The following is a 22,762-nucleotide window of genomic DNA, read 5'->3' as shown; positions in this document are numbered from 1 at the left end:
TCTCTTATGCTAATTCAGGACATCCTGGAAAGAAAGGTGTAAGAGGCGAGTCAGGTCCCCCTTCATCAGCTGGAAAGAGAGGCCTGCCAGGGCTGAAAGGCTTTCCAGGATCTCCAGGGCTGGTTGGCTTCTTGGGGAGCTCAGGCTCGCCAGGGAACACTGGGTTGCCAGGCCTGCCAGGTCCGAAGGGTAAGTGAAGCGGGTGGGATTTTCTGTGCTAAGAGGGTCAGGCAGGGCCAGTGTTAAGGGAAGGCTCCCACCTAAGCTGAGTCACCCTCGCTACTGGCTGGGTGGAGTGCTGAGCCGGATGACGCTGGCAGGAAGGCCCAGAACAATGACCACCATGCTGGTTGTTCTCATTCGCCCCACCATTTTCCATGGTGTCCGATGGCTCTCAGTTTCTACTAGCCCACCCGAGGTTGGATAGGAGACGTCTCCTTTTTATATAGGGGCAAATGACAGGTCCAAGGTCACACAGCCAATTAGCAACAGCACCCAGCTAGGGCTCATCTCCCTGCCTCTTAGTCCTAGACTTTTTTTTTTTTTTCCCTGTGCCACTCGGGAGCTCTAACTTGGCACATGGTAAGAAAGGCACCCACTTCCTCTTTCCCTCCTGTCGCTTCAGTGCCATGTCCCTGTTTAGGGAAGTAGTATTATATGTAAGGGTTAGCAGCTGGGACTTTGGAGTTAGAGAAACCTGGGTTGGAATCCCTTCTCTGCAGCTGCCAAGCTGTGTGATTTGGGGTAAGTTATTTAACCTCTCTGAGCTTCCATTTCCTTGTATGTCCAATGGGGATAATAATAGAAGTTCTCTTTTCATAACAGGTGAGAAGGGGTCTGCCGGGCTGGCTGGCTTTCCTGGGATGCCTGGTCTCCCTGGTATTCCTGGCGCAAGTGGATTAAAGGGAATTTCTGGCTCCGCCGGAAGAGTGGGACCATCTGGACGGGCTGGTAGTGCTGGTAAAAAAGGTGAGCTGGGGAACTGAGTTCTGAACTTGCTAGCCTTGCTTCCCAAGGTATGTTTTATTTGTCAACCTTGAGGCTGCTGTGGCTTGTACCCACCCTGTGTTAGATAATAAGACTGGGGGTTTCTGAACCCCATCCCATGGCTTTTAAGCCATAAGACCTAATGACTTCTGAGTTTTCGCCATGTGTTAGAGGCCTCACCACATGCTCCCTGTTGCTCAGTGGAGGGGACTTTGCAGTAGGCTTCAGAGTTGCTGGCCGACTTTGGGCCTGTCAAAGGAGAGGGCATGAACGTAGGTGGGAAGTCAGGGGACCAGGGCCAGCCAGGGAAGGGCCTGGAAAGGAGGCCTGTGGGTAGTGTGGGAGGAGCAGAGATGAAAGGTCAGCTCGTGCCTGACCCTGTGTCTAAGCTTCCTCTCACAAGGGTCTCACAATCTCCACCCCCCTCCCCTGCAGGAGACCGAGGCGACCCGGGGCCAGTTGGAATACCCAGCCCAAGACCTCCCATGCTGAACCTCTGGTTCAAAGGAGACAAAGGCTCGAGAGGCTCAGCTGGATCTGATGGATTTCCTGGGCCCAGAGGTGCCGGGGGGCAGGCAACCGGCAGGAGAAATGCTCATCCTCAACTTCCCTCCTGAGAAAAGGCCCCCATCACAAAGCCCCCCAGAGTGGCAATGTGGGTGGCAGCAGGGGGTCCAAGGAGGCTGCCTTCTCTGGGCTTGCGGGGCATCTGGGCTTCCAGGCTCCCAGTGTTCATTGTCACTCTGGAACCGAAGTTTGTTTTTTGTTTTTGTTTTCCTAAAGATTTTATTTATTTATTTGACAGACGGAGATCACAAGTAGGCAGAGGCAGGCAGAGAGAGAGAGTGGGGAAGCAGGCTCCCTGCTGAGCAGGGAGCCCGATGCGAAGCGGGGCTCAACCCAGGACCCTGAGATCATGACCTGAGCTGAAGACAGAGGCTTTAACCCACTGAGCCACCCAGGCGCCCCTGAAACTGAAGTTTTGAATCACTGGCTATTGTACCCCCTGGAGGAGCCTAGCAGATGCTGGGACATGGGCACCAGCAGTGTTGAGACAGAGTGGCCCTGACTGGTGCACCCTAAGGCTGGAGGCACCTCCCCCACTCCCACCTTCACAATCCCCTCCCCCACACTGAGCTAGCCATCCCCAAGTCCTCAAGGCTGCACTTCATTTGCCTGTGATCCTGGGGTCCTACAACTTGGGGAGCAGGTTTGCTCCTGCCCAGAGTCTTTTTTCTAAGCCCTTTGTTTCTTTCCTAGGTGACAAAGGAGAGGCTGGCCTCCCGGGGCCACCAGGCTTGCCTGGAGCTCCTGGCTTCCCTAGTACCATCAAGGGACTTATTGGGAGAGCTGGCATCCCTGGCTCCCCCGGACAGCGGGGCTTACCTGGCTTAAAGGGGTCCCCTGGAATCACAGGTTTCCCAGGAATACCAGGGGAAAGCGTAAGTTTGCCCAGCTCCTGTTCTCTCCACAGGGGAAGGGCCTCTGTAGCAGGGGACATACCCCTGGGCCCCATCTTTCTGGCCCCAGCCCACTTCCCGGCCTCTTCCCCTACCTCACCACAGACAAAGCCCTCTCCCTGAGTCTGGCAGGCCTTCCTCCACCCATTTCCTGAAGGTTCCTTCCTCTGGGCCTTTGTTCATGCTGTTTCCGCCACAGAGCAGCAGCTAACTGCAGCTAACTGCAAATGCAAATGCCCACCCGTGCTTTGCAGCTAACTGCAAATGCAAATGCCCACCCGTGCTTCGGGTCCCAGACCTGGGTGCCCACTACCCCGGGAGTCTCGGAGGTCCCGCCCTGCCGGCATGCTGCACTTCTCACTGCTTATGTGAATCTCAGTTGGTTCTATGTGGGCTCGATTTCCTCAATGAGATTGTCAGGCCTTGAGAACAAGTCCTTACAAGCTCTTCTAGAAGTCTGCACCCCACTGCTGGCATCCCTCCCCTCAATGCCCCAACCTTGAGCTAGGCGCATTGTAAGACTTTGGTACAGGGCTCTGGACATTGTGATTTTAGAAAGGTCATTGCTGACAAATGGCAAGTAATCAAATCAGCTTGTCTGAGCTCTTCAAAGGCAGGGCAATAAGGTAGGCATCGCCATAAGAGGGAGCTGGGTTCGAATCTCTGCTCCCCTGCTCATGAGCTCTGTGATTCTGTGCATATTGCTTACCTTGCCTGAACCTTGCTTTTCTCATCTGCGCAGAATGGAAAAGATACTCAAACCTCCTTCGGATAGCAGTGAAAATTAAATGAGCTGATCTGAGTAAAGTGCTTAGCTTGGTATCCAGCAAATGGTGGGCTCTCGATAAGTGGTAGCCGTCATAGCAGCAGTACTGAAGGGACTAAATGAACTGGATTCTAGAACACCTGCACTCCTCGCAGGCAAAATTCCATCCCTTTAAAAGCAGCAGGCCTTGAGATGGAGAGAACACACACACACACACACACACACACACACACACACACACATCCCAGAAGCATCTGCAAAGGAAAACATTCTTAGCTGGATGATCCGGACTCCTCCACCCCTTGGATGGATGGAGTCAAAGTGGGAAAGCATTTCTATAAAAATGGTAACATTAACCCAAATGCAGACTCCAGGACCTGCGCACAGCCTGCCTGCTACGTGGTTCCTTGCAGGGACCCGAAGCTTGCACAACCTGCAGCTGAGGGCTGTCGCTTTCCCCACGAAGCAATCCTTTTCCTTATGCATCATGGCTCCAGAGCTTTGACATGGGGGGGGCGATAGCCGACTGTCTGCAGGGGGCACCACCAAACATCTGGCTGGATGGTTATGTCCTGTATTTTTAAGGAGACTTGCTACAACAGCCACACCTTGATTTCCCAAGATTCTCCTTTTGATAGCTGTTGGGAAGTTATGAATGATGGGACCAGGATTAATCTGCAGATAGTGTCCCTCCCCTAAAAACCCTGACTACGCATTTCCACCCTTGGCTCATCACCTTCCCTTCCGCAGGATGCCCATCCGCACCCCCCCCCCCCGCCACAGCATACACAGTAGACCTTTCTTAGGCAGTGGTTCAGGGAAGATGAGGGGTGGGTGGGAGGCAAGAGTGTGGAAGGCCCCGAGCTCCCGGCAGAAATAATGATTTCTATATTGCTTTGAAGGGTTCACAGGGCCTTAGTGGAGCTCCCGGACTCCCAGGAACATTTGGTCTCCCAGGTTCAAAAGGTGAGGAGCATAATCCCCTCCAGTCCTGTCCATGTTGATGCAGATGGTGGGCCTTCATCCTTTCTGATGGCTGAGTTATAGTCCATTGTACATATGCTAAGTGAAATAAGCCAAAAAGAGAAAGGCAATTATATGAGTTCACTCATATGTGGAACATAAGGAACAGCACGTAGGACCAGGGGTAAGGGAGGGAAAACTGAATGGGAAGAAATCAGAGAGGGAGACAAACCATGAGAGACTTGGACTCCGGGAAACAAACTGAAGTTTACAGAAGGAAGGGGGGTGGGGGGCTGGGGTAACCAGCGATGGGTACTAAGGAGGACATGTGTGGTGATGAGCACTGGGTGTTGTACACAACTGATAAATCATGGAACACTACATCAAAAACTCATGATGTACTATATGCTGGCTAACTGAACATAACAATATTTTTTTAAAAAGTTGAGGAGCATTTTCTCTTTTAATGGGTGTTTCCAGAGTAAGGTGGATTTCTAGCAGGCTCGGGGTTCTTGGGGAAGGAAACTCAGTGTTCAAAGGGAAGTGAATTGATTTACCTTTTCTCTTTGGCCAAGCCCCCTTCTCAGACTTTGCTCCTCAAACATGTGTGACAAACAGTGGTTTGACCCACTTGCCTTCCAAACTCAGCAGCAGAGGAGGGCCTCAGCTCAAGACAGTCTTTTCCCTTGCTGAACCCAGCCCACAGGGCAGCAAAATTTCCCATACTTGCCATCATCATTGTTTCATTCTGGTGATGTTTTAGCACCCTTCCTCCCATCTTCTCTGCGCATACTGAACCTAGCGATGTTTTCCCAGTGGAGATATGCTTCATGTAACAGCATTTCTCGCCAATAGCCTGATAGCATCCCAGCCTTTTTTTGGTGATTGGTCGCTTTTGCCCAGTGCATACTTTTGTGAAGGATCATCTCTGGCTACATTGAATCTGAAAAGGTTTTGCCATCAAAAGATCTCTTTGCTGCAAAATGAGGTCTAGCTTCTCTTAACCACTTGGACAATATCTTCATATCCCCAGGAGATCAAGGTCAGACATTTGGAATTTCCGGTAGCCCAGGACCCAAGGGACAACCTGGGGAGTCTGGTTTTAAAGGTAAGTCTTCTGTCCTTTTATCTCACGTGTCTCAGAGACTCCTCAAAACTGAGGATCAGGAGGAATTGGGGAGGTCAACCCCCAAGTTCTATAACTTCTATCCAGTGCAGAGAAATTTCTACCCTGACACATATCTACTCAAGGCAGCCCACAGTTTCCCCAAGCAAACCAGTTTACTTTTCCCTTGAGACTCATGGGGTAAGTCTAGTAAGACCATTGGGATAATGGCTTCCCTTCCTTGGTTTATAGTTATCTAAACTGGTTCTCAGTCATTTCCACCCATTGCCACTCCTTATGGGGGCACTCAGAACACATTGACTTACCTTAGTGGGCAGCACCTTGCAAATGCAAAGACAGCTACCATTGCCATATTTTTCAGAGGCTTTTCACTGGACCTGACTCTCTTGAGATTTCAAGTAGATTTCCTTTCCTGCTGCCTCTCCCCCTAGAAGAAACATGGTGCCTGAAACAGGGCCTGAACACTCAGCATTTTTCTTGATTTTGTAGGCATGAAAGGAACAGATGGCATCATTGGTGATGTGGGTTTCCCAGGAAGCAAAGGTGAAGATGGGAATGTTGGGATTTCTGGAGATGTTGGCCTTCCTGGATCTTCAGGTACCATGCCACCTGATGACTGTATTCTGAAAAACTGAGGGTTGGCTTCAAGCCATGGTCCAGTCTGAGCTCCTGCCTTGTTTTCTCTTTCAGGGCTCCCCGGGACTGCAGGCATGAGAGGAAATCCAGGGTTTCCAGGTTCTCCAGGCCATCCAGGGGCATCTGGGCCCCTGGGACCCTCTGGCCTAATGGGAACCAAAGGTATGTGTATTTGAGAGGGGGTCATGGGGAAAGGGGTTTTTCCCTCAGAAAAAGGACAGCAATTCCTTTATATTAGGAGACACTCTCTGGAGGCAAGTCATTTCCAGGGGAGTCACTGGCTGGGTCACATGATGGATAATCGGAGGAGGAGAACATGGAATACGTGGAGAGAAGAGTTAGCGAGAAAGGCTGTCGTCCTGGCACACGTAGTCTTCCAGGCATCAGGGATGGGCAGCGAGTCTCTGGCTGCTGGCTCCTCTAGGTCTTGGCATTGCCACACTGTGTTCTCAAAGAGACTGAATCATCTACCACCCTTCTCTTAAAGCTGTATGGGTCTCTAAGGAGAGTCAGGAAGTGCTAGGGTGGAGGTTAGGGAACGGTCTTCTCTCCCTTAGAGCATTGAGTAATGCCTCCAGAAAGACCAGGACCTTTAAAATGAGGACTTCACAAGGCCCTGGGGTGCAGGACCTTTGGCTGACCCATCATGATTCAGAAGTTGCTGGAGCCATCTCTGATACTCGGTCTCCTCAGGTTTCCCTGGACTTCCTGGTTTACATGGACTGAATGGGCTTCCAGGAACCAAGGGAACCCATGGAAATCCAGGTGAGGAAGACCCTTAAGGGCAAGAAGGAGAGCATCAGCTCTTCCAGAAGGCTGGCGGGGGCTGGCCATGAGTTCTCAACTGTGGGATATCCCATATCCTTCAGCTCATAGATCTCCTTGCCAGCCCCCTCCTGCCCCGGTCTGAGGTGCCTTGATTTGTGGAGGAAGGAGGAGGGGGAAGAAGTTCATCCTTCTACCCAGAATGAGCTCTCCTTCTGGTTACTTAAGTACTCCTGTTCTGGCATGTGTCACACAGTCCCTGAGCCTGTGAGCTAGGCATGAGGGCCTCAGCTGCACTGAGTTCTGTCCGTCCTCTGTCTGCATCTCCTCCTAGGACCTAGTATAACCGGCGTGCCTGGGCCAGCTGGCCTGCCTGGTCCCAAAGGGGAAAGAGGTTCTCCAGGAACTGGCCTTGGAGCCCCAGGGAAGCCAGGAATGAAAGGACAAAAAGGTGGCCGAGGTAAGTGAGTCCAAGTCAAGCCTTATAGAAGCTGAGTAAGGCCCGGCCAGGGAGCCAAGGTTGGGGCTCCTCAGGGCCACATGGCTCACAGGGTTGAGTTGTGCATATCTTCATGTCCCTAGGGATCATGGAACTCAATGGAACTGACTGCTGAGCTGGGGGCCATGCTTAGGGCTTTTTCAGAAGGCATGTCAGGGAGAGAAGTCCAGTGAGCTCCCTTTAGCCTCCTTATTCCCTCCTGCTCTCCCTTATTAACCCCAGGGTCTCTCTTGCACCCTTGGCCAGGGCCTGACTTTAACGGTCTTGAGGGACAGGGCTTGTCCACTTAGCAAGAGATTTGCCAGAAGTTCCTCAACATCCGGGGTGGATGGCGCGCCACTGCCAGGGTCCTTAAAAGACAGCATGGCTGCCGGAAGGAGCCCAAGACTAAGAGGATAAATGTCTCCGTAGGATAGGCACTCCCCAGGCACTCAGGATCTGTGGGGTTTACTAGAAAGCAGTTTTTGCCCTCATCTCAGCCCTGACTCAGGGTGTCATCTGAAGTCTCCTTCTGAGCCTTCCCTTCCCAACCTCATAAATGGTGAAAATGAATTCTGATTCTCTCCTTCTCCTTGGGAATGTTCCTAAGACCCAGATACAAGGCACTCGATGTAAGACAGGAAACAAATTTAGTGTAGCATCTTACCTAGGAGTATGGACTCTGAAGTCAGACTGCTGGATTCAAATTCCAGCTCTACCCCATACTGGCTATATGACCTTGAACAAGGAAATGACTCACCCCTCAGTCCTCAATGGACTCTTCATTTTCCTTTTCTATAAAATGGGCATAATAAGAGAATCAACTGCGCAGGTTTGGTGAGGAACCAATGAGGAGTGAGGTAGTAGGTATGAAAGCACTTAGAACAGCATCTGGCACATGGTAGGTGCTTAAGAAACGTCCGTTATATCATGATGTATTCCCAGGGCAATCCTATTTGCAAAATGTTCTGCACCTCCGTTTGCTCGTGGAGCTTGAGGGCCCCCTGCCTCTTATTTATGTGCATGTTTGTATAATGCGTGTCTGTTTTCCAGGAACTAATTCCTACACTAATTCATTTTCTAGTGAATTTTATATTGGTGCATCTGCTCTCTCTGTGTTTCCTCTTTCTTTTGGTCTGGACCAACCTGTTCTTTTCTGAAAGCCAGCAGCTTCTCCCGAGTGGGGGCTCCTGCAGGGTCTGAGCCTATAGGCAGAGAGTGTGGCTTTTTTCACAGGAGGTAGAAAGAGGGGGCCCGGATAGAAGCAAAACCCAGATGGTTTCCCATCTTGACTATGGATGCCTAGTCATTAAATTATCCATTTCCTTTGACTCTCTGTGGTAATAAGAAAATCACAGTGACAAATGTAGTAAAAAGCACATGTGAAGATGCCTACATTTCAGGAACACCATGTTGATTTAAAACAAACAAACAAACAAAGAAAAAACAAACAAACAAAAACCCAAGTTGCAGAGAAAGACGTTGGGTATGATTCCACTGACCAGTTTATAAATAAATGAAAACAAGCAATATATCTTTTAAGGACACAGATACATATGTTCAAACTGGGAATGTGGAACACAAAATTGAGGAGTGGTTGCCCCTTGGAAGGGAGGGAAGGTAGTAGGGATCTGTGAAGGGCATGCAAGGAAATTCAAAGGTAATGCCCTCTTCTTTTTTCTTAAATTGGGTGGTTGGAACAGAGATGCTCATTTTTATCTGGGTGATTTTTTTTACTTGCTATTTATAAATATTCTTCTGCTCCTCTCAATATCTAATTAAAACACAGTTTTAAAAGTACACAGCAAATATCTTCCCCCCATAGAAACCTATCTCTGTTATGATTGTAGAAATCAGTGTAAAATGAAGGTTTACTCCAAAGCAAACTTCCTAAACCAGTCCCTGTCCTAAAATACCTTTATCTAAATAATTTTGAATCCCACCATTCATTTTCTCATTTGCACTAAATATTTAGAGGCTGTACTTGTGTATCTAGGCTTAAGTCTTAGACACTCAAATGAGTTGGAAAAACATGCCACCCAGCATTTTCATATACTCCTTTAAAGTGCCTCATTGTTAAAGAAATACGTGAACTTTTTTTTTTTTTAACTACTTGAGATCAGTAGAACCTGTATTTCAGTTTTCATGCTAAATTGGTGGAATTCAAAACTCAAGAAACAGGTAAAAAGAGAAGGCACCTCCAAAAACTACTATGGGAGCTTTTTATAGTCTGTGTGCTACCCATAGTACTATCTGGTGTCTTGCTTATTGCTTTTTGCTTCACTTCACTATATATATATATAAATATATGTATGTGTATATATAAAGCTATATTTTCAGGAAAAAACACAATATGTCTTTCTTTTCAGATGTTTATCTTTGTGACAAAGAAAATTACTTGAAAGGTTCATCGAGACCTAACTGACCATACTTAGAAGTAGCATCACATGGCTTTACAACTGTTTTTTCTTGTTTTCTTTTGTCTTGTTTCCAGACCTATAATAATTGAATAAGCCTTTTCTTGAAATTTACTTTTTTGTCCTTTATGTTCCATCTGCATTCAGTTCACTAATGAGCTGTAAAAACCACCGGAATTCACTCATCTGCCATCTTTCTTTATGCATTTTTATGGATTTACTATTTCTTTAATGAAGCCCAAGAAGTTCCACCTTAGTATTTTTGGCTTTCTTCATCAGAAAAACAAAAATTCAACATTAGTACTTTTGGATTTTATTGTTACAAACAAAAATCATCTCAAGCACCAGAATAGTTTATCAACCAGTGGAATCTATTTCTCTTCCTTGGAATGTATTCTAGAGTATGCCAAAATAATAAATACATTTCTTTTATGCTACAAGTTTAAGACGGACTTCAACATTTTACGTATGGCTTTGATGTGATTTCCGACCAAGACTCCACCCATGTCTTTGTGTGCATATTCAATAAATCTGTCATCCATTGAAATTTTCTGGTTTTGAGCACTGTAGTAGAAATCGTTGCACAAATGGAAAACACGTAAAAAATATCAGAGCAGATGAGTATTTTTGTATCCACTCTAATAAATGGCTTTTTTCTTTGATCAAAAGGGGGGAGGGGATATGATATAGAGAAATTATGCAAGCATCCAGCTGATATCATGAGTTGTCTGTAAAAGTATTTTCCAGTTTACGTAGAAGACCCAGAAATGAGCCCTAGAAGACACTGGTAGCTGCAGCCCTCTTGGGACTTCCACTCAGACCCAGCAGGCGGCTGTTTTGGCTGGAGCCCATGCCCCACCCCACCCCTTCTACTTTCTCTGGGGAGCCCCAGACATAACTGGATAATTCAATGAAAATGTGCTACAGGGCCAGGAGGTTTAAAAAAACTTCAGGAAACTTCAATTCCAGGTGCTGTACTCATCATGCCTTCTTTTCTTCCCCGTTTGAGGGAAATCTGTCTGAAATATTTCCATTTCCAGTGACACTGAGAGCTAGAACTTTCCAAAGCTCCATCCCGAGGAGGAACCGAGGCACCTACTGGGGGTGGGGGTGTTGTGGAGGAGGGAGCGTGGGGCAGGCGAGAACAAGGAATCACCGTGACCTTGTGTGTCTGCTGCCCTTCGCCGGTCTGCTCCCCGCTTCCATTTTCTCTGGAAAAGCCTGACCATACCAAGCCCATAGTGGCACCTTTCATTTATTCTTTGCAGGTTTCCCAGGTCTCCAGGGTCCTGCTGGTCTGCCCGGTGCCCCAGGCCTCTCCTTGCCCTCAGTCATAGTGGGACAGCCTGGTGACCCTGGGCGACCAGGCCTAGATGGAGAGCGAGGTAAAGACAGGAAGCCCCGAAGAGGTTTGGCCTTTGCCTTTTGTCCAGATTTGGGAGAGATCCTGATACAGTCCAGCCGCATTCCTACTGCTGGACATACATGGGCCTGCTTGGCCCCCACATCCCTCCCCCAGCAGGGACACAGGGGACTGGAACGGGCTGCATTTGCTTGGAGGGTTTGGGAAGGTCCAGGCACTGGGACCCCACATACAGCAAGGGAACATTCTCTGCCCTGGGAATGGGCTTTGGCTTCCTAGCAGCCCCAAGGCCTTTGGTGGTGGCCGCTTCCAGGTCATCTGCCCTCATTCCTCTTCTGATCTTATCCTTAGGCCGCCCCGGCTCCCCGGGGCCCCCAGGGCCCCCTGGGCCATCCTCTGATCAAGGTGACCCTGGAGACCCTGGCTTCCCTGGAGTTCCTGGCCCTCAAGGGCCCACAGGAGACCAAGGAATTCCAGGTTTCTCCGGCCTCCCTGGAGAGCTAGGACTGAAAGGTATGGCTGCACGGCTGGCTGTTGGGCCCTTTCCCACTCCACAGTTAGAGATGGCCCCTTCCTGATCATGCCCTTCCAACCCTCAAATCGGCCCAGTCTCGACCCCACTGTCCCCCACCTGCACCACCGTGCCAGGCCCTAACTTGCTTTCCCTTGGACTTTGCCAGGCATGAGAGGTGAGCCTGGCTTCATGGGGATTCCAGGCAAAGTTGGGCCACCTGGAGACCCAGGACTTCCTGGAATGAAGGGGAAGTTGGGGCCCAGAGGTGAGTTGAGAGCACGTTCCTGGATGCTCCCGAGCTCGAGGGATGGGTCTGGGGGTCACGAACCTACAGGAGCCTACCTACACTGCTTACCACACCAAGAAAGCCTGGATGTCTGAGGCAGCTGAATGAAGCTCCCCCAAGGAGGGTATCTCCCCAGCTTGGGGCATCGCTGCCCCTGGCCGCTTCTGGAACTGAAGGTCACTACCACCATGGGTCCAGCCGCTGATGTCCCCTCTGCACTCTTTCTGCCTCTGCAGGCACATTCAGTTTGGTTTGCACTCGTCGCCACGTAGCCATGGGCTCAATTCTGGAAATGAAGGACTCTTTCCATCCTTTACCACCATCCCCTCGTGCACACCCAAACTGTTAGCAAGCCCTGCGGGCTGCTTCTCCTCAATATGTGTGCATCTACTCACCTCTCAGCCCCTCCCTGGCTGCCACCTGGGTCCAGGGCACAGCCAGTTCTCAAAGGAATCACTGCAGTGACTTGCTAACTGGCCTCATGGCTTCCTCCCCTGTTGGACAGCTCCCCAAAAAATCATTTCTCCATGAAGCAGTCAGATCTTGTAAGACATAAATCCTCCACTGGCCTCCCATAGCAGAGCAATGAACTGTGGTTCCCAAAGTCCCATGGGACAACTCCCTCTTCATCCCCATCATCAGCCCTTCCTCTTTTCTGTTCCCCTTCTTTGCCACACCAGCCTCTTTCATTTAGCCAACCCAGTTGACCCCAGGGCCTTTGCACAGGTGAGGTCTACTTCCTTGAGTCCTCTTGCCCTCCACTCCACCCCTGCTCCTTCTCATCTTTAATGGTCTCAGCTTAAATGTCCCTGCTTCTAAGAGGCCACTTGTTACTCTTTCTCAAGCAGATTCTCCACCCCAGGAACCCCTCAGCTCACCGTCACAGTCTGTGTCACTGTCACTGAGCTGTTCATTTCCTTTGTAGCGCTTCTCACAACTTCCAGGGAGACGAATCGTATTTTTCAGGTTATGCATCTCCCATCTTTCTCACCAGACCGTAATCTCCACAACATTCTGTGCCTCAGTCTATCAGGGTGTGCCCTATAACAGGCACTTGAAAAATAGTTGGTCAATGAAGTAGTAAGCAAATCAGCTCATGTGTCTCTTCGTAAATTGGCAGACCAGGCTCAGGGTCCTAGGCTGTGGTGCCAGCTGAATCTCTGAGGTTGGACTCCTCCCCTTGGCCTCCTTGGCCTTGTGCTCTAACCAGTGAGGGAGCAAACCAGCGACGCCAGCCCCAGACGAAAGCTCAGGCCACCTCACTGGCCACAGATGTGTCCTGACTAGCCTACCGTGTCCCAGGCCCTAGAAAACCATGTCCCAGACCCTGAGGAAACATGATGAATGTAACCCACTCCCTGCCTTCTAGAAGTTACCAGTTCACTGGGGAGGTAGGTGGGTAAAGAGGACATCACGTAAAGGATAGTGACGGTCTTTCTGGATGGATCCAGTGGGGACTGTGGGGGCAAACAGCAAAGGCTGAAAGCGGGTGATGGCCAGGCAGGAAAGCAAGCTTCTGGGGCCCTGTGCTGGCTGCCTCCTCTGCCTCCACCTGATATTTCCATCTCTCCCACTTGTCCCCAGGCTTTTCTGGACCCCGAGGTGCTCCTGGACAAAAACCAATTACAGAAGCAGTTCAGGTTCCTCCTGGACCCATGGGTCTACCAGGCATCGATGGCATCCCTGGCCTCATGGGAGACCCTGGGGTTCAAGGCCCTGTAGGCCTCCAAGGTTAGGAGAGCACCAGCGACAGGGGACTTCTCGGGGAGGGGAGTTAAGACGGCCTTGGCTGAGAGGCTGAAGCAACTGGCTGGGATCTCCAGCTCAGAGCATTTCCTCCATTCCTTCACAAAGCCCCTGAACTTCTTGTTGGGAAGCGGGGGCCAGCAAGGTCAGCAGAAGTACTTGGCTTTAGAAAATGTGTGGGCAGAACATAGCAGCTACTCCAGGCAGGGTAGCGCTTCCCTTTCTACTGTGCTGCCGAGGGAAGGAGGAAGTGTGGTGGGAGGTCAAGAGCCATGGACAAAGCCCGAGGCTTCGTGCAGATTGGTGGTCAGGAAACCCAGCTTCCAATCCCAGCTTCCAATCCCAGCTGATGCACCAGCTCCGGTAAGTGAGTAGTCTCTCCGGGTGCAGGTGTTCTCATCTCTGACATGGGACTCTGACAGCTTCTGTGCATTCTGTGCATAGTGAGGAGAATGAGAGGAAGGGAGGAGTAGGTGTGAAGGGGCTCAGAAGGGCTAAGTGTAGAGCAGTGGTCTCAGGACAGAGAAGCCAGGCCAGGAAGCTAAGAACTAAGAGGTGGCTCAGCCCAGGAGTGCTCTAACATGATGGTCAGTGCGCCCTCTCCTGGTCAGTTCTGGGCATAACACACAAGTCCTTTTTCCCTGAGGCCTGCTTTCAAGGACTTCCCACACTGAGTCCCAGCTGCTGGCCTTCTCTCCTTGCAGGCTCCAAAGGTTTACCTGGCATCCCTGGCAAAGATGGCCTCAATGGACTCCCCGGCCCGCCTGGGGCTCTCGGTGACCCTGGTCTTCCTGGACTGCAAGGCCCTCCAGGATTTGAAGGTGTGGTGATGTCAGCACCAGGGGGCTGAGGGTTTCCATGAGGGTAGGGGGATTTGGAGTGAGCCAGAATCTCAAATCTGAGAAACAGGAAATGGGGCAGTAACGCCTGACACTGAAAGGAGCCTGGAAAACCAGACTGCATTTCATTCGCTCCCATCCACCTCTGAGCCTGGGAAGGATGAGAGCCCCACATTCTGGAAGGCCAAGGACTCCTTCCAAATCCTTCTCTGGGTTCTCTTCTCCGAGAGCTATGATGGTCCTCTAGCCTGGCCCTGGCCCTGCACTTCCCCTCTTCTACCCTGGGATTCTGACATGGATGGGAAAGGGGTAGTTCAAGGCATAAGAAAGTCTGAGATGAAGAATGGCTGCTACTTACTTCCCATTTGGTAACAGGGATGGCAAATCAGTTGTCCTGCGCAGAGACCAGCTCTGAGACTCAGTGGATAAAGGGGTACAATTAACTAGCCACGTCTTCCATGGGCGGGAGAACTGGTGGGATTTTTGCCCCGCTAATCCCAATTCGGCTTTCGCTGCCTCTGATTCATCAGGGGCCCGGTTATGTCCTGGGAGAGCCTGCAAGCTCCAAGGAGTCGCCCCCTCGGCCCCCTCCTGCCGTCATAGAGGCTGGGGGAGGGGAGCCGGATAAGCACACTTTTGCAAACAGGGACTGTGCGGCTGGATACGCCTGAGCTGGCATTCCAGCTCCACGGGTTGGGGGACTTGTGAGCCTGTTCCATTGTCTACAGATCGGGGTAATCGGGTTTTTGTGAGGATCCAGTGAGCCCAGCTGGGTGCTCAGCCTGAGGTCAGTGGCTGCCTTTATGAGCGGCTCACCCTAACCCCTCTTTCCTGCTGTCTCCCTCTCAGGCGCTCCAGGGAAGAAGGGTCCCTTTGGGAGGGCTGGAGTGCCTGGGCAGAGCGTGAGAGTGGGGTACACCTTGGTGAAGCACAGCCAGTCGGAACAGGTGCCCCTGTGCCCTGTCGGGATGAGCCAGCTGTGGGTAGGTTACAGCTTGCTGTTCGTGGAGGGACAGGAGAAAGCCCACAACCAGGACCTGGGTAAGTACCGGCTCTGACACCAGCCTTGGTCATGCCCCCCAACCCACCACCCCAGGGATCAAGAGCTCCCCTCTTCGGTCCTCTCAGCCTGGGGCGGGCCCACCATTGGGTAGCAGGATTCCAACAGTAGCTGCCGCGTCAGGCATATCTGGGTTTAAACCCTGGCGCTCCCACTTACTGGCTGGGAAACCTAGATGAGTTCTTCCACCTCTCTGAACTGCCACTTCCTCCTTAAACGGAAACAAAGCTAAGGCTAGTACCTATCTCAGAGGCTGCTATAAGGATTACATGAATCACCCAATGGAAAACGCTTAGGACAATGTTCGGCATGTTAAGCAGGAGTAATAATAATAATATGACCTGTGGGGCAACAGCAATTACCCGGGAATTAATTGTATTGTCTGCAGGTGTGCCGACTCTGAACCACAGACTCACTCTATTCAATGCGGATTTGACACAGCAGATTAATTAGGGAGTCGTTCCACGGCTTAGACAAAGATTCCTTTCATTCTCGAACTTCCCTGGTGTGTTGAGAATAGGATTGGACCAACAGACGCCAGCGGATGCATGATATTCCAGCCCTGGAAGGAGGGCCGTCCCTTCTCTGGGACAAGTAGCTGGATGCCACCCAGGCCAGTCCAGCCCTGGTGGCACTGGGCACGGTCCCAGCCCCGCCTCTCGGCCCCACCTTACCTGCCTCTGCCCACCTGCTCTCCTTCCAGGCTTTGCTGGCTCCTGCCTGCCCCGCTTCAGCACCATGCCCTTCATCTACTGCAACATGGACGAAGTGTGCCACTACGCCGGGCGTAATGACAAATCCTACTGGCTCTCCACCACCGCCCCCATTCCCATGATGCCTGTGGGCCAGGCCCAGATCCCACAGTACATCAGCCGCTGCTCTGTGTGCGAGGCACCTTCACAGGCCATCGCTGTGCACAGCCAGGATGTCACCATCCCGCGGTGCCCCCTGGGCTGGCGCAGCCTCTGGATCGGGTACTCCTTCCTCATGGTGAGGCCCTGCCTTGCCCCCTTCCCCAGTGTAGAGGCAGAGGACAGCGGTGGGGGTACGGTGGCGGGGGGGACCCTGGGAGGGTCCCTCAGGCAGGTTCGCAGGCTCAAGCGACATGATGTAGGAAGCACAGAATTTGAAGTGAAGGAAGAGATTTGGCCTGCCCTTGGCCAAGTTCTGCATGAATGATGGGTGATTCTGAGAGTGAGTAGAAGGGAGCGGTTTGCACCTAGCAGTCCAGGGTGAGAATATCTATGAATCATGGGCAAAGGCCCTGACGTCTCCACGCCTGCTTCAGGTACACCACAAGCGAGGGAGGGAGGTGACAGGCGATCCTGGTGGACAGCCGATCCTGGAGAGGCTGCACCCCACCCTCGAGGCTGGGACACACTCTCATGGCCCAGGCTGGGCATGGCCGCTCCTCCTCTTCTGCCCACGGTCCCAGGCCCCACCGGCCACCGCCATGTCCTCCTGAAAGGCTCCTTCCGATGAGGGTGTACTCTGTTTCTACATCCTTACTGAGGTTTTTGCTGCTTGCCCGCTATGGTGGGAGAGCTGTATGTCTTGGTAAGAAAGAGCTGAGAACATCTGCAAGCCCAAGGAGGCATCAACTCCCTCACACGCCATTCTGTGTGAATATCCGGGGTCGGGGGTCGGACATTAAATAAGCAAAAGGTAGGTTTCGGGCCAGAATCGCTCCCAGGGAACACCAGGGTGGCCCCTCTGAAGTACTCTGCCTCGCCAGAGTTTCCTTGCTAGATCGCCAGGGGTGAGATGACGAGAAAGTGTCTGAAGAATTACCAAAGCCATAGGCCTCTCCTCACGTTAGTGTGCCCACCTGGGATGAGGTACTTCCTTGTTTTGCTCTGTGTGAATTGGGCAGTTTATCCCCATGTGATACCGAGTCACCTCACCTCTCCTGTCCCATCCACCACCCAGACCAGGAAATAAGTCAAAAAGGCCCCTGAGTTTCCACAAGAATAGTACAAAAGTTGTACAAAATCACCTGTGTTTTGCTCCAGGGAGCACTCTTAAGTCCTTACTCAGAATCTCTTTACTCTTACTTTTCACAGAATTCTAGTGTTCTAGAATATCCATATTTTTCTGAAAACCTGTAAGGGTGGGAATTTGGACTGCCTAGTATGGCCTCTTGGGACCATAAGACATGCCTGCTAAGAAGGAGAAAAGAGGGAGAAAATGATTCAAAGCTGGCCTAAGAACTCTGGGGACACAACTGTCCAATGCAAAAAGCAACATTCCCAACAACAAGCCTGAGTCCTGTGCCAAGTGTAAAATGCACAGCGTCTGCCCAATTAGTAAGGCAGGGTAGTGTGTCCTTTGTTCTAGAATATGTTCCAGCTGAGGTTCAAAATGAGGAAAGATTTAACACTTCATATATCAGGAAAATCCCTTCTAAGGAGACTAACCCTCCCAGAGCTGTGTAAAGCAAGCCATCCCTGAGCGTCCAACTTGGGCATTTGTCCCATTGGCCATTTGCTGACCCTGGGGGGATGAAGCCTCTTCCTCACGCCCTGTGGTCCAGCTAATACCCCAGCTGACATGAAGGGAGAGGGGGTGGGGAGTGCAGCGACACGGACTGCTATCTGGGTACAGTGGCGACTATGGGCTAATGAATGGTACTGACGTTGGATGCTGAAGGGGCCCTGAAGCGGGGGCCAGGACGCTAGGCCACATACAAGGCCCACTTGTGCTCAGCAAGCAACAATGCTCTGTGTTGTCCTAAAGGGTGTGGTACAGGTGGAAAACGTAAGAAGTTCTAAGGAAGCTAACTGCAGAGCCGGCACTATTCAGGCTGGGGGAGGGGCCCCAGGTTTAGCCACTTGGTGGAGTACCACGCGTTCTTCTTGGGGTTCACCACCAAGGGCTTGGAGTAGACAAGGGTTTGGAAAAGACCTGCATTCTAAAACCTACTGAATCTGCCTTCATTCAGCTTTTCTCAGACTTACTTGCCCACGGGGATTGCCAAGGAGCCGCCGAACACACTTCGGAACTCAGTGGGATGCTGGGAGTTTGGTGGGGGAGGACACTGGCCAAGAGGTCCCCGCTGCCCAAGCACAGTGGGTTAGGAGGTCACTTGGGGAGCTTGGAGGGAATGCTTTTGGCCCTGAGGAGCTACAAGCTCAAGTGGTCCTAGGAGATTTGAGGCTGTAGGCTAGATGCTAGGGCTGAGCCAGGGGCCAGAGCTGCGTAAGGGCCCAGGGCTGAAGCGCTGACCCCATCTGTTGCAGCATACCGCGGCGGGCGCCGAGGGCGGCGGCCAGTCCCTGGTCTCCCCGGGCTCCTGCCTGGAGGATTTCCGAGCCACTCCTTTCATCGAGTGCAGCGGGGCTCGGGGCACATGCCACTACTTTGCCAACAAGTACAGTTTCTGGCTGACGACGGTGGAAGAGAGGCAGCAGTTTAGGGAGGAACCGGTGTCCGAAACACTGAAGGCCGGGCAGCTCCACACCCGCGTCAGCCGCTGCCAGGTGTGTATGAAAAGCCTGTAGAGGGGCAGCTGCCGCACCCCCGCCGCCCGCCCCTCCCCCACACAACGGTCACCTCACAGCTGAAGAAGGAAGGACCCCTGCTCTGTTGCCTCTCGTCAAGTCGTACATCAGAGTCTCCTGAGGGCTGGACTACTGGACACTGGTCACCCTGACCATCAGGCCCAATGGGTGAGCCCACCCTACTGGGGCCGCTGTCCCATTTCAAACTGGTGCTGTTGTTGGACGTGGATGTTTGCAGGCTTATTCACAGCTACCTCAGAAAGACCTGCTGGGCGACTGCTTTCTTAGACTCCTAGCTTTCCTCATTGTCTTGATCAGAAAGCCCTTCACCATAGCTGAGAAGTCACTTCTTTTTGTCCAGAGGTCACCACATTATTTGCCTTAAACCAGAAGCTGGTGTTTCTACATTCAGCCAGAAAATTCTCTGGCTAAGCATTCACAGCGTGGCTTGAGCCTGCATGGGGCAAGCTCTTACTCATCCAGGGGACCCACTGTGTCTAGGCAGGCAGTGGACCTGGAATGGGGTGCCCACCAGCAGCCGGGGGTGCTCTTTGGTTCCTTCAAGGGTGAGCCAAGCTGGGCCCCAGAGTGCTTCAGGAGTGGGTTTGTTAACTTCAGATGATCCCCAATGAATTACTTCCTCCTTGCCAGCGCCCTCCCCAGCCAGAGACCGAGAACTTGGCCTAGTCCAGAGTAGAGCAGGGGAGGCACCAAGTGCAGCCAGGCCCAGAAAGGGAAATGAGAACCACACCCCTTTCTCCCAGGCCAGGTCGGGCGTGGGGGTGGGGGGAGTTGGGGGCAGAGAGGTGGATGGGTAAGAAGGTGTGAATTTTGCTTTGGACTCCAGGAACAAAAAAAGACAAAGCCCTTGTCCCAGTTTCTCAGAGGTCCCTGTTTATTCCAAATGCCATCCAGATGTGTGCAGTGGGGCAAATCGAAGCCATGGTGTTTGGGGTCCTTAGCGTTCTGAGGCTGTTGTTAGAGACTTTCCATTAAAATGTCCATCCAATTGCTCTTTCATGGGTAGCCTGTTAAACTATTTTAATACATTGTTAAGTCTCATAGAAATCTAGCACACTCCTCTCCTTAGCAGTTGGCAGACCTAAAACAAGCTGGAGTGGACTATAAAGTGTATTGCATTCTCTGCAGGGGGATGTGTTTTAACCACTTCCCCTGATTATCAGTTTCCCGGAATACCTAGCTATGTTAACATGAGGCAATTCCTTCTGGGTGATTCTGTTTCCTTAAATATTATGTAAACCATGCCAACACAGAGAAAGCAAAATCAGTATAATCTGAATTACTGTTACCTTCACCTCCTAAGTAATAAGCGTGCTGTCAGCTTTGTGCATTGCAAATAAAAGGACTCACACATTAACATTCGGCTCTTTGGATGTTTTCTGATGAATACTTTTCTAAAGTCCATCTCGCTATAATTCGTGAGTTCCCCTCAGAGCCTGATAATGCAAGCTGAGCTTTACAACATAATACTGAGGTGGAAAAAATACAATTAAAGTCAAAGGGTAGAAGGCAACAAATCCACAACTTCTCTGAAAATACACCTACAACTGCTTTTAGCCCCATCCATGCTAGAGTTCAAGAAATGGGTTTCCATACTTCTGGGGCCTCAGGATCCTTCAGAGAAATCGAAAGTAGAGAAATGTTGGGGGCATCTGGGTGGCACAGTCAGTTAAGCATCCAACTCTTGGTTTTGGCTCAAGTCGTGATCTCAGGGTCATGAGACCAAGCCCCACATCAAGCTTCTCGCTCAGTGAGGAGTCTGCTTGAAACTCTCTCTCCCTCTCCCTCTGCCCCTCTACCCCACCAACCTCACATGCACATGCTCGCTCTCTATCTCAAAAATAAATAAATAAAACCTCTTTTTTAAAAAAGTAGAGACATGTTGAGGTTGTTAAAATCAAATCTGAGACATATATGCATATTTTGTATATGCATAAAATATATCTTCTGTACTGATAAGAAAGCCATGATTCTGGGAGCATTCAGAGAAGGAAACCGATCCATGGGAGGGAGAGACATTTTCACTGTATATCATTTTGTACCTTTTGATTTTTGAACTGGAATATATTACCTACTGGGGAAAAAATGGAATTCAAGGAAACAAGTGTTCTAATATTCCTACATATACAGAAAACAAAACAAAACAAACTTTAGTTTGGTGCTGGCTTTCAAGGCTAGTGTTTGCTGGCCTTCCTCGGGCCTTGGTAGAGAAGTGGGGTGGAATGCACCCAAGTTAAAAGGGAAGGAGAGAAACATGGGCTTGAGGTACAGCCACACAAAAGAGGATTTAGTAAAGCCAATTTGATCAAAATGTGCTTGAAGATTTGCTATGTTGCTCATCCTGAAATGGTTCAGAATTGCATTTGCCGCACGGATTAAATGTCACCACGTGAATAATTTTTTCTCATTATAGCTGTCAACCAAAATGGAGTCGAAGTCAAAGGCCAATTTGGATTTCCCCCGAATCAACAATTTTAAGTCAGTGATTGGCAAACTACAGCCGACACACTAAATCTGCAGCTTACCGCCTGCTTTTGTAAATAAAGTTTTATTGGCTTCCAGCCAGGCTCATTTGTGTGCACACCAGCAATGGCTGATTTTGCTCTTTTGCACTTTGACCATGGAGCTGAGTGGCTGTGACAGAGACCATATGGCCTGCAAAACCAGAAGTGTTTACTATTTGGCCCTTGGCAGGAAAAGTTTGCGCATAGCTGATTTAAAGTGATCACGACTTGGGGCACCTGGGTGGCTCAGTCGGTTAGGCCTTTGGCTCAGGTCATGATCCCGGGGTCCCAGGATGGATCCCCGAGTCTAGCTCCCAGCTCAGTGGGGAGTCTGCTTCTCCCTCTCCCTCTGCCTTTCCCTGCTGCTCATGCTCTCTCTCTCTCTCTCTTAAATAAATAAAATCTATTTAAAAATGAGTTTTTAAATAAATAAACAGGTAAAGCGATCATGGCTTGATTGAAGGGCAGGGTGGCATGTGACAAAAACATCAGTAAGGATGGCAACACCCATCATCAGACAGCAAGTTGCCCTCAGCTAGAAAGGAAATCAACCAGGGCGCATCTGATGTGATTTCTCAGGCAAATTTTTGATCTGAATTATAATCATTTAAAATACATATTCAAATAACTTAAAAAGACCTTTTTCTCCCTGATGCAATCACTTTATTATTAGAGCAAGAGAACAGATTGCTTCTTAGTATTTAGCCCAAAAGAGGTCACTCCTGAAGGGGTGAAGAAGCACAGGGAAACCATCTCTTCTCTGCTGGTGCTTGAAGCAAGGTGGGAGTTTCTGTCTGTCTTCCAGACAGCCATCTCCTCGTTTCAGTAGCTGAAGACTCGCTGTGGCCAGGTAAGACAAGCCGGGAAGCAAGGGATAACTCCTAACCTTTCTGTTCCTATGTTCCATGATTGTTCTAGTTCGTTCTGGGGGAGGGTTATTATCGTTTGTTTTCTGAGAAACGGTAATTGGCTCAGTCATGATTGCTTTCAAGTTTGTATGCTGTTGGCATATCAGGCACTTGCTGACTAGAAAAGTCTCATGTAATGGGTTTGTGCTCTTCTTGTGCCGGGTGGAAGACAGACCGCCAAGTCGCGTTTCCGCTATCCTAGACGCTCAGGATCTCGAAATCTTCCTCCAGGTCAAACTCCTCTAGTTGTTCAGTAGAGTCAATGAATTCTGTTGGAGTACGGAAATGAGAAAGAAGGAAGCTTGACACTCTGGTTGAAATGGTCAGCACAGTTAATAGTTAAGGCTATTCATTTTTTTTTAATTGTTTTGCTAGAGAAACGTGGAAGAGACTCGCAGGTGGGACCGTGGACAAGTACTAGAG

The 22,762-nt window shown here is 50.5% G+C and overlaps 2 protein-coding genes across 9 annotated transcripts in view; one reads left to right on the top strand and one right to left on the bottom strand.

The window, feature by feature from the left end:
- The window catches only part of COL4A6 (collagen type IV alpha 6 chain), a 281,441-nt gene extending 261,155 nt beyond the window's left edge, over positions 1–20,286 (top strand). For all 4 annotated transcript variants that reach the window (XM_032331816.1, XM_032331817.1, XM_032331818.1 and 1 more), the window contains 18 exons: positions 19–189; positions 826–969; positions 1,423–1,548; positions 2,248–2,429; positions 4,116–4,179; positions 5,210–5,284; positions 5,792–5,899; positions 5,993–6,100; positions 6,632–6,703; positions 7,038–7,163; positions 10,867–10,983; positions 11,313–11,474; positions 11,642–11,740; positions 13,346–13,492; positions 14,212–14,328; positions 15,196–15,387; positions 16,110–16,396; positions 18,646–20,286. In XM_032331816.1, the coding sequence (XP_032187707.1) occupies positions 19–189; positions 826–969; positions 1,423–1,548; positions 2,248–2,429; positions 4,116–4,179; positions 5,210–5,284; positions 5,792–5,899; positions 5,993–6,100; positions 6,632–6,703; positions 7,038–7,163; positions 10,867–10,983; positions 11,313–11,474; positions 11,642–11,740; positions 13,346–13,492; positions 14,212–14,328; positions 15,196–15,387; positions 16,110–16,396; positions 18,646–18,906 (2,558 nt within the window). In that variant the 3' untranslated portion in view covers positions 18,907–20,286. The remainder of the gene's footprint in view (positions 1–18; positions 190–825; positions 970–1,422; positions 1,549–2,247; positions 2,430–4,115; positions 4,180–5,209; positions 5,285–5,791; positions 5,900–5,992; positions 6,101–6,631; positions 6,704–7,037; positions 7,164–10,866; positions 10,984–11,312; positions 11,475–11,641; positions 11,741–13,345; positions 13,493–14,211; positions 14,329–15,195; positions 15,388–16,109; positions 16,397–18,645) is intronic.
- A 1,768-nt stretch (positions 20,287–22,054) lies between these two features.
- ATG4A (autophagy related 4A cysteine peptidase) overlaps positions 22,055–22,762 on the bottom strand; it is a 54,352-nt gene continuing 53,644 nt past the window's right edge. For all 5 annotated transcript variants that reach the window (XM_032330490.1, XM_032330489.1, XM_032330491.1 and 2 more), the window contains one exon: positions 22,055–22,608. In XM_032330490.1, coding sequence (XP_032186381.1) covers positions 22,538–22,608 — 71 coding nt within the window. In that variant the 3' untranslated portion in view covers positions 22,055–22,537. The remainder of the gene's footprint in view (positions 22,609–22,762) is intronic.

Source organism: Mustela erminea, chromosome X, assembly GCF_009829155.1.
Source record: "Mustela erminea isolate mMusErm1 chromosome X, mMusErm1.Pri, whole genome shotgun sequence".
In the NCBI taxonomy this organism is placed as follows: Eukaryota; Metazoa; Chordata; class Mammalia; order Carnivora; family Mustelidae; genus Mustela; species Mustela erminea.
The sequence above is the reverse complement of the archived record's forward strand: the minus strand, read 5'-3'. Positions and strand labels throughout refer to the sequence as shown.